At 48.6% G+C, this 10,399-nt stretch overlaps 1 protein-coding gene across 2 annotated transcripts in view; it reads left to right on the top strand.

The window, feature by feature from the left end:
* ELP1 (elongator acetyltransferase complex subunit 1) overlaps positions 1-10,399 on the top strand; it is a 58,184-nt gene that overhangs the window by 1,059 nt on the left and 46,726 nt on the right. For both annotated transcript variants that reach the window (XM_075560281.1, XM_075560280.1), the window contains exons 2-7: positions 2,548-2,750; positions 2,922-3,074; positions 4,845-4,926; positions 5,151-5,231; positions 6,371-6,456; positions 9,825-9,921. In XM_075560281.1, coding sequence (XP_075416396.1) covers positions 2,601-2,750; positions 2,922-3,074; positions 4,845-4,926; positions 5,151-5,231; positions 6,371-6,456; positions 9,825-9,921 — 649 coding nt within the window. In that variant the 5' untranslated portion in view covers positions 2,548-2,600. The remainder of the gene's footprint in view (positions 1-2,547; positions 2,751-2,921; positions 3,075-4,844; positions 4,927-5,150; positions 5,232-6,370; positions 6,457-9,824; positions 9,922-10,399) is intronic.

The raw sequence follows: 10,399 nt of genomic DNA, 5'->3' as shown, positions 1-10,399 counted from the left end.
AAATGCTCAGCCCGTCTTTAATGGAAGCTACACAGTGGGCGGTAGGATTGGGGGCTGTGTCCCGCGGGGATCCGAACTGTACATTTGGAACCACAGAGGGAACCGTGAGTAGTTCAGTATGGTAGCTGCAAATCCCAGGAATGAGGAAAGGAGGCTGGAGAAGGCAGATCGAAGACACGCATCATACGTGCCCCCGAGTTGCCCTTCCCAACAGCCATATTGAGTGACTTGATGGTTGCTTCCGTGATTCTCCAGGGGCCAGGACATGAAGGCCCTTGTGTGTTTGGAAACTCGATTTGATGTAGTTGGATGAGTTCGAAAGGGCGAACAAAAAAGAAAATGACGTTTCAGCTCGAGCGATGGTTGGACCCCTAACTGCATCTTGGGAGGACGACGTGGCAAGTGACATTCCACTTTCCTAAGTATTTCAGCCTTGGAGCAAGTCTGCTCTGCCCTCCAGGGCTCCTGTTAGTTGAAATAGACTCCAGGGCAATAGGCCAAGGGTCATTTGGTAGGAAATTCTTTCCTTCCCTGGTTGGATCCCAGGTTGAATTCCATATGCTTGTGAGATAGCCTTGTGATAACATCCAAACAACCTCCCACTGCTTTATTCCGACTCATAGCATCCCCATGTAAGGCTCCCTGGGCTTTGTCAGTTTTCACAGAAGCGAATGACCTCATCTTTTCCCTTGGTGTAGCTGGTGGGTATACCCACCAAGCTGTGGTTAGCACAGTTTACTCTCTGCTTACTTTGGAACAGGGGTTGTTAAACTTTTGAGATGGAAGAGCCAATCCATGCCTTCACAACAATTTTAAAATTATTCGAGAGCCATAAATATATTTTTCAAACAAATGAAACAACCATTATCTGAATAATCTCCGTTAAAAAATTTCAGTTTTATTTCAGAGCAGCATGTATGTGCCACATGCGGCTCTTGAGTGTCAGGTTGTCGGTCCCTGCTCTGGAGCACGTGGGTTCAGTGCATTTGGAGGCCCTGGTCTAGGCAGTTAGATCCGGTTGGCTGTAGTCAAGGGCATGATGAGTAACCGAGAGATGGATGGACAAATGGGTAAGGGAAGTAGGTTTCAGGAAGTTAGGGAAGGAAAGGGAGCGAATCCTGGGGAGTATCACTTCTTAGAAGATAAGGAAGTAAAAAGGTGTGACAGCACAAGTCCTCGGAAGGTCAGTTTTCACGCCCTTTGCGATCTCCAACCTCCCCCTCAGGCCTCATTCACTCAACTTTTCTCAGTTCTCAGACATACTAAACATCCCTCCAGAGTTACGGCAATCTCAGATCCTCTCCTAACTTCCTGAAACCTACTCCCTTTCTTTCCCTTGCCCATTCGTGAGAAAGAAGGAGCTCATGTCGCGCGGCTCTGTTCTCAGTGAGTTGAGGGCTCGGGGTGTTGGCTGCGTGTGTCTGGTAGAGTGTCCGTCCCTACGCCGCCCATTGCCAGTCAGCCCATTATTGACCCGTAGCAAGACTCTGTAAAGGGGCTCCAAGCCGTTTTAACCACTGAATCACCAGGGCTGCTAGACATTTCCTTGATGGATGTTCAGTGGACCCGAGGCTGCTAACTGAATGGTTGGCAGTTTGAACCTCCCCAGCAACTCTGCAGCAGCAAGACCTGGTGATCCGCTTCCTTAAAGGTTCCAGCCAAACTCACTGCCATTGAGTTCTGACTCAAAGCTACCCTTTGGACAGGGTAGAGCTTCCCCTGTGGGTTTCCCAGACTGAAGCTCTTCATGGGAGTAGAAAGCTCCATCTTTTCCCCTCAGTGGCTGGTGATCTCAAACTGCTGGCCTTGCAGCTAGCAGTCCCACGTGTAACCTCTACACCACCCTGGCTCGAGCTGAGGAAACCCGATCCCAGGGACAGGGTCGCCGTGAGTCAGTGTAACTTCATAGCACAAACAACAGGATAGTGGAGTCTTCAATTCCAGATTCTCTCCAGCTGCCAGTCCATACACATAGAGATTTTCATATAGTTTTAATCAGTCTTGGTTTTCTGTGTGGTTATAAAGATAAGTTTATATTGCAAAGCAAAAATAGGCCCCCATTAATTTTGTTCTTTGCAACTTTGCCTAAGGAATAACTGATGACTAAATCTTCCTTAAAGAATCCACACTGAAATCAAGAATCTTGGCCCTCAGGAGTAAGCGTGCCAAACGGATTTGTGAACCTTTGGTTCGGAGACTGTGGCTGTGAGCAGCGAGTGGGTCAGGCTGCCTCCTGGCATCCCTGAGGGGGTATGCAATGCACGTTCACATAGCCCGCTGCCTCTCGGTGACACACAGATCGTTTCCCCCCTTCTCTCCCTCTTGGTGCCAGAGAGTTGATTCTGACTCATGGAGACCCTAGCGGACAGGGCAGAGCTGTCCTTTTGGGTTTCCGAGGCTGTACCTCATTAGAAAGCCTCATTTTTCTCCCCCGGAGCCCAACCGGAAGTATGCCACATCACTTCCCAGCCCTTCCCTGCTTCCCCTCAATCATTTACTTCTGAGTTCTGTCATCTGTCATCATTAAGCTCTTCCTTTCTCTCGTAGGAGTAAATAGTTTATCAGGAGATAAGTGTGCTTGTCTTGGGACTTGCTCCATCATGCGAAATCTAAAGTTGCTTCGGACCCTGGAGTTCAGGGACATTCCAGCTCCAGGGACACCCCAGTGCTTCTCTCTCTGGACGGAACAAGGCACAGTGCTCGTTGGCTCCGAACATGGCCTGCTCGAAGTAGACCCCGTCGCAAGAGAGGTACGTGCGTGGTGGAGAATGCTAGCGCTAGGCATGGCCGTTGGGAAAGATGGTGGATCTGCGCTATTTCTGAAGTGGAAATCGAGGTTTCAGTTTAGAGAAAGGCGTTTTGGAATGGCACACGCTGTGTGAGAAGAGACTGCACTAATTTGGTGTGTGTTTTGGTGGAAGGTGAAGAATGAAATTTCATTGGTGGCAGAAGGTTTTCTCCCAGAGGACGGAAGTGGCCGCCTGGTCGGGATTCAGAACTTGCTGGATCAGGAGTCGGTGTGCGTGGCCACGGCCTCTGGGGACGTTGTGCTCTGCAATCTCAGCACGCACCAGGTGAGCGGGGCAGGGCGTTCCCTGGGAAAGGAGCATTCATGCCTTCAAGCAAGGCGCTAGCCCCGTGCCGCTGCTTTCCCGCGAGTAGCCGCAGTGGAGTGGATGTTTCTACAGAAAAAGTCGTGGGCACGGCGTTAGCTGCGTGTCAGACTTCTCCCAAAGCTCCGCATTCGCCTCCGGTATCTGTTCATCGGAACGCTGAAGATAGTCCAAGTTTGGAGGATGGATGGGCTTTACCTGCCTGTCTTTTTTCTTTCATGTAGATATAAACACACCGTCCCATTCTTGTGTGGTTGACGTATATCACCTATTATTAGAATCTGAATTTGAGTTATAACCTTTCTTTCTCAATTTAGAAAATCTTTGGAATGTTTATATAACTTGAGCTTTCTGTAATGAGTACTGATTACATGTCCTTGCCAGTTAACTCGAGTCCCTGAACTATAGATATGAAGTAATACACAGTTAGTATGTGCCTATCTTAAAACTTCCCGGGCATTTGCTCTGTCTCTTCTTAGGCAGAAGCCCTCAGATTGAATTTCTGGGTTTCTACCTTTAACTTAACAGCAGTGATGTCAAATGACTCTTTTTTACACAAATAAACGTACACATTATATGGACTTTCTGCAAATGGAGAGCCCCCTCCATGAGCCTCCTTTGCGTGCTTTGTGAGTTACATGTGGACAGATGGGTCCGATGCCTGATTACTCTTCATGTTCCATAACTGCCTGTTAGTTGTGATCTCTTTAACATCGACTGTGTCACCATAGGCATTAGCGTGGTAATAGCCGTCATATATTACGTATTTACAGTGTGCCAGACACTCTCTTAAGGGCAGTCCATGCCAAATTACATTACTCTTCCCTCCAGCCTAGGAGGTAACTTGTTTCTCTGTTCTTCAGAGGAGGGGACTGAGGCACTAAGAGCTCAGGGTTACATAGTTTCAAAGGGGGGTGTGAATCCTGGTGGTCTAAATCTGACGCCTTCCCCCTCAACCTTTTATAACCGTTAATAGAGATACACAACTACACCCTTCACCAGATGTAGGGAACTGAGCATATAATCGTGCAGGAGTAGCTGTCCTTGTCTCAGTTTATGGGTAGGGGTACTGCAGCCATCAAGTGTAAAGGCACTGCATTCCCTGTGTTTAAAAGGCATGCTTTTGTTTTCCAACACTTGGTAGGATTTGTTTCCTGATTTTTGAACTCCTTCTGTACACGTGACTCATTCAGTGGTGCACATTCAGCCCCTCTGTGGCCAGACAACGGTCTTGCTCCTGACTGTGCCCAAGAAAACCTAACATTGTTTGTTCACCACATTTCCCATCAGCTTCATCCCCAACCCCGCCACACACATCGCACCCATTGCCATGGACACTTGTGTTGCTCCTTTGCCTCTGAACTTTAACTACTGTTTTGCCTCCACACTGCTTTTCCTGGTGAGCTCGCTCTCCCAGCCCTGTTCTTGCTTTTTAAGAAAAACTGCCCTGGACTCCCCGGTCACGTGTCATTCTGAGCTTCCCCTTTGCTTCCCAGAGAACCCTGGTTACAGCCCTAACCCTCCTCCAGTGTCTTTCTCTCCTCCTGAGACAGCTCTGTCATTTCTCATCCCTGTGCCCAACATCATGCCTCGTCTCTTAACACCGCTTCTCACTGTTTGTTAGTAAACCCATGTTGCGTACTTTGCCTTCATTTGTTCTGGTTAAAGTCAGAGTAGATGCTGACATAGGTGCTGGCGATTCACACTCTCCCTTTGCCCTGTTCTGTCTAGCTGGAGTGTGTTGGGAGTGTAGCCAGCGGCATCTCTGTCATGAGTTGGAGTCCTGACCAAGAGCTGGTGCTGCTGGCCACAGGTAAGCTTGCCGCCAACTGACCTTGTCTCCAGCAGCGCAGGCTCCGAGGGCTCTGCATGCAGGAGAGCTGAGAATACGCGCGGCGTGGCGCGAGCATCGGGGCATATAAATGAGCCCGCGTGTCCTGCTGTGACTGTCAGCCTTCTCCCTCAGCTCTGTAGCTTTGTGCTGGGGATGTCGCGTTCATGACACGCCATGGAAACCCTTGCTGGTGCTCCTCCTAGGTCAGCAGACCCTGATTATGATGACCAAAGACTTTGAACCAATCCTGGAGCAGCAAATCCACCAGGACGACTTTGGCGAAAGTGAGTACAACCTGGGTGAAGCATTTTGCAGCCCTTGGAATTCCACCTCAGTTTTGATCATTTATTTGCATATTGATCACTGTGTCCTAAGCCCAAGGAGCTATGAAACTTAAACCCACTTATTAGATGGCTGGTAGGCCCTTTGGCCATCTCAGGCCTTAAAAGGCGCCCTCTGCTGGCCCCACAGGTCTGGAGATTGGCTTCCTTTGTCAGTAACCTGGGGCCTGACTAACGGTGGGTCACGTCCCCTGGATCTTGCTGCGCTAGAGTGGGACTAGCTCCTCTGGGAGACCATCCTGGAGAGGAAAACAAGAGGTCGGGAAAAGGCTGACATTCGGATCTACCGACAAGGCCTTAATCCGCCCTGTGCAGAAACAGCTTCCGCTGAGTTCCGACCGAGGCCTTGTAGGCACTGAGGCTGGCGGAGTGCCGAAGGTGAAGAGATGGCTTCTGGAGTGGACGGTGTTCTGGCCACAGTAAAGGCATTGGTCGCTGGCCTGATTGAGGAGATAGGCAGGGCAGAAGGGATTTAAATATTTGCTGAGGTCCAATCTCATGCCGTCTTACTTCATCAGCTCTGAAAATCTTTTAGGAAACTGCAGCCATTCCTTCAAAGTTCTGAAATCATTTACTAAGTCAGTCCTGGGAAGCCGACTAGGTGCTTGGTGTTGCCGACCATGGGCAGTGTGGAGAGGCAAGCTTTCCCACTGTGCAGTCCCCAAGTACAGGAGTGAAATGCTTGGGCAGTGTGAGAGGGGAGGAAGGAAGGGAGGAGGTACTTGGAGAGGGAAGGCTTCCCTGGGAAGCAGCGCTGGAGCTGAGTGTGGGGTGAAGTGCACTGAACAGAGGAAAGCTGAGGGTGGAGGAGCAGCCCGAGCAACTGAGTGTCCACTGCCAAGGAGAGATGCTTCCTAGAAGCCAGGGGCAGTGCCTGGCTTACTCAGAGTGCTGTGAGCCATTGGGTCTCTAGGCAAAATAGGGTTATTTGACACTGGCTGCTGCTCAGTCCAGAACTGAGAGGCTTTCGAGAGGATCTAGGTAATGGCTGGTGACTGCGCATGAAGAATAACAATGAAACTGCTGTCGTTTTAATTCACTTACCTATTGGTTGTTTTGCGTGTTCTTAATTTGTTCTCTAGGCAAGTTTATCACTGTTGGGTGGGGCAAAAAGGAGACGCAGTTCCATGGATCCGAAGGCAGGCCAACAGCAATGCAGATACACATGGTAAGGTTGGTCTGATGAATACAGACCTTTCCTTAGGACAGGTAGAAATTTCCATCAGGAATCCAGGGTGCCAGTTAGAGGCTGGTAACAGATGCACGTCTGCTGCTCTAGAGCCCCCAGGGAGCACAGGCACCACCCTGCAAAGGAATCGTTGGATGACTTCTCCATCCATTTCAAGAAATGGGGCCTCACAGGTGGAAAGAGAATGCCCTTCCCTCCCTCTCCGAGCACGCCACTGCCCTGCACACGCTGGAGTCATCCACTCACTGGAAACCCAAACCCACTGCCCCCCAGTGATCCTGGCAGCAGTGCCGATCTTTATGGGAGCAGAGCCTCACCTTTCTCCTCTGGTTAGCTGGCGGGTTTGAACCATCAACCTTGGGGTTAGCAGACCAACACTTGCCCACAGCGCCACCCAGGGCTCCTTAGTTTTCCTTGCTTGTGGCTTAGAAGATCTCAGGCACTTTAGTGGTAACCTAATGACTGGATCTAATAGCTTAGAGTGCCCCTTAAAGGCAGGCAGCGTGAGACAGGCGTTTGTCCTCAGGCGGTGTCTGGGGAAGTCGCTTCGCGCAAGTGTCTGCCACCATGTTACAGTTCTTTATACTCTTTTATCTTCCTTTATAGTATGAACCTTGTGAAAACATTCATTTAAAAGCATTATTGAGTAAAAGTGAGGTCCCGAGAAGATGTGTGCTTTTTATTATTCTCTGGTACCCTGCCCAATACTCCCAGGGGTGGCATTTCTGTTGGAAATGCGCCAATGACGGTTGTCACCAGGAGGCTGTGGCCAGGCTCCTACCCAGCGTGAGTCTCAGTGTGCTTTTTGAAGTAGACATGCTACGGCTCCCAGGCCAGGGCCTTGACAAGATTGGGAAGGAACAGTGTATCAGGGAGCTTCAAAGAGACTGAGTGGTTCGTAAGTAATTTGGGGGATAATAGAATTAACGATTGGTAAGAAACTTTTGAAGTGAAACAAAAAAACCAAACCACAACAACTACATAGTTTTTATTTCAAGATAATGAATGTTTTGAGTAAGATACGCATTCTCGGTCAGCTTTAATCTTCTGTGTGCTCCCTCGGCCCATTTGGAGCGGCAGAGAATGGGCAGGAAAATGGAGCACGTATTCCCAGACATGAGCTTGCTTCCTCAGCATGAACTAGCAGCTGCCTGGTTTTCCTCACTCACTACCATCAACGGGATTTGGACTTTGCGACTCTAGGGGCCCGAGTAGAGGTGCCCCGGAGGACTGCCAAGGCTGTAAGTCTCTATGGGAGCGGAAAGCCTCATCTTCCTGTCCAGCTTAGCATAGCTTTCCTATCCTTCAGGTTTTTAAGTGATGTTTTTGCGGGAATAAAACAGAAATGGGAACATAAACGAGGCCTAAGGAAAGCGTTTATGCACATCTGTACTTTTTAAAAAACAGTTATTGTGGTGTGTTACCCTCCAAACTCTCTTTAAGACCATAGACAACGGGGCTTCATAAAATCATGGAGAAGTTTCATAATCTTTTAATTCCGTTTTTCCATGAACTGTTTGAAGTCCTTTGCTGATCGATGCTGCCGCCTGGATGAACAGCAGAAACATTTTGCTGAGTACAAAGAAGCCAGTCACAAAAGATTGCTTGTCTTTTAAGACTCCGTTTTGTGTGACATGTCCAGAACAGGCCGATCTTTGGATACGGAGAGTAGCTTAGTGTTGGCCGCGGACTAGGAGTAGGGGCTATGTATGAAGGGTGAGTAGTGACCGGTCATGGGTGTAGGATTTCTTCTTGTGGATGGTGAAAACATTCAAACTTGAGATCACAGTCACGCAACTCAAGGCAATTTGGATGGATTAGTCAGATGCTAATTTGTTTACTCTGAGGAACGATTTGATTTTTCAGTTGTATCGATGTAGTCTTTCCTTTTTTGTTGGCTGAGCTCTCCCAGTGACTTTTAATATTGACTCCAGGGGATGCTGTTTCCCAGCCGTTGTAAAGAAAAACAAGTCTCATACTGTTGGCTTGGGCTCAGAGAACGTGTGGAGGTTTCCTTTGATCGCTTCGGGGCCTGCGAGGCCGCTTGGCAGGAAGGGTCCCTGAAGCTGGTTTTCCAGAGTGCCTGGGTAGGAGCAGTGGTGCTTCCGTGCTTTTGCGTTGGGCTGCATTTGTTTTTTATTGAATGCTTTTATTGGGGGCTCTTACATCTCTTATCAATACAATTCATACATTCATCCATCGTACCTATGTTGCCACATCATTTTCAAAGCATTTTCTTTCTACTTTAGCCTTGGTATCAGTTCCTCATTTTTCCCTCCCTCCCCCGCCGACTCTTCCTCACGAACCCTTGATAAATTATAGATTATTACTTTCATATCTTACATTGTCCTCTGTCCCCCCTCACCCACTTTTCTCTTATTTGTCCCCCTGGGAGGGGGTTACATATTGATCCTGGTGATCGAGTCCCCTTTTCTCCCCCCACCCTCCCTAGTATGTCTACTCTCCTTATTGGCCCTGAGGGGCTTACCTATCCTGAATTCCCTGTGTTGCAGGCTCTTATCTGTAGCAGTGTGTATGCTCTTGTCTAATCTGATTTGTAAGGTAGAATTGAGGTAGTGGTGGGGAGAAAGCACCAAAGAACTAGAGAAAAGTTGTATGTTTCTTCGGAGCTATACTGCACCCCGACTGGCTCATCTCTTCCTTGTGACTCTTCTGTGAGGGCACATCCAGTTATCTACAGATGGGCTTTGGGTCTCCACTTCTCATCTCTCCTCCCCAAACCCATTCACATTCATATGATTTATTTCTGGGTCTTAGATGCCTGATACCTTTTCCCATTGATAGCTCATGATCATACAGGCTGGTGTGCTTCTTCCATGGGGGCTTTGTTGATTTTCAGCTAGATGGCCGCTTAATTATCTTCAAGCACATCAAGCTTTAAGATGCTATCTCTTTTGATAGCTAGGCACTATCAGCTTTCTTCACCACATTTTCTAATGTACCCATTTTGTCTTCAGCGATCGTGTCGGGGAGGTGAGCATCACAGAATGCCGGATTATTAGAACAAAGTGTTCTTGTGTTGAGGGAGTACTTGAGTCGAGGGCATTGGGCTACTTATTGCGAGGTCAGCAGTTGGAAACCACCAACCACTCTGTGGGAGAAAGAGGTAACTTTCTACTCCTGTAAAGACTTCGTCTGGGCAGCCAGCAGGACAGTTGTCTTACACAGTGGGATGTTCACAGTGGGATGAGTCAGAGTCAACTCGAGGGCACGGTTGGCTTTTTGGTAATCTTTTATGACAATATGGCTGTTTAATAGCTTGGGGCATGTTTACCTCTGGGCTGCTTCAGCCTGCCAGTAACATCATTGTGTCTTCCTGTCCTCAGCCTGAGTCGGCTCTGCCCTGGGATGATCAAAGGCCACAGATTACCTGGCGTGGGGACGGACAGTTTGTTGCTGTGAGTGTTGTTTGCCCGGAGACAGGTATGGAAATAAGTTCAGTGAAACAAAAACAAAACTCTTAATCTTACGAGTTCAGGACGGTTTTTTGCTTTTTGCTGTGGCTTTCTTTACACGTGCAAGGGAAGGGTACACTGCTCTCAGTGTTTACTGAGGTTGGCATTCAGAGAGAGCCACCTGTGAGACGACATTGAGCACATCCTAAGTCGTCATCCTTTTGGCTAGTACTTGAGGTCAAGCTTTGGGCTGTGGTAGGAAGCATCCCCTTTATGTCCAGCCACAGTGAAATCCCCGGGTGTTGCTGCTTCTCTTGTTGGCCCTCGGAACATGAAAGCCTCATTTTTACGTGGTCATTCCTTAAGGATTCCATCCGCCCTTCCCTTTTGCATCATAACAACTGTTGTGCACATTCTGTTACTTGCTTGGCACTAGGCAGGTCTCCAACATGCAGACCGTCTCACATGTCTTTCCCAGGTGCAAATGTGAGGGTTAATGGCTCCAG

The sequence above is a fragment of the Tenrec ecaudatus genome, chromosome 10 (assembly GCF_050624435.1).
Source record: "Tenrec ecaudatus isolate mTenEca1 chromosome 10, mTenEca1.hap1, whole genome shotgun sequence".
NCBI classification, from domain to species: Eukaryota; Metazoa; Chordata; class Mammalia; order Afrosoricida; family Tenrecidae; genus Tenrec; species Tenrec ecaudatus.
Note: the sequence above shows the minus strand (reverse complement) of the source record. Positions and strands in the feature narration are given on the sequence as shown.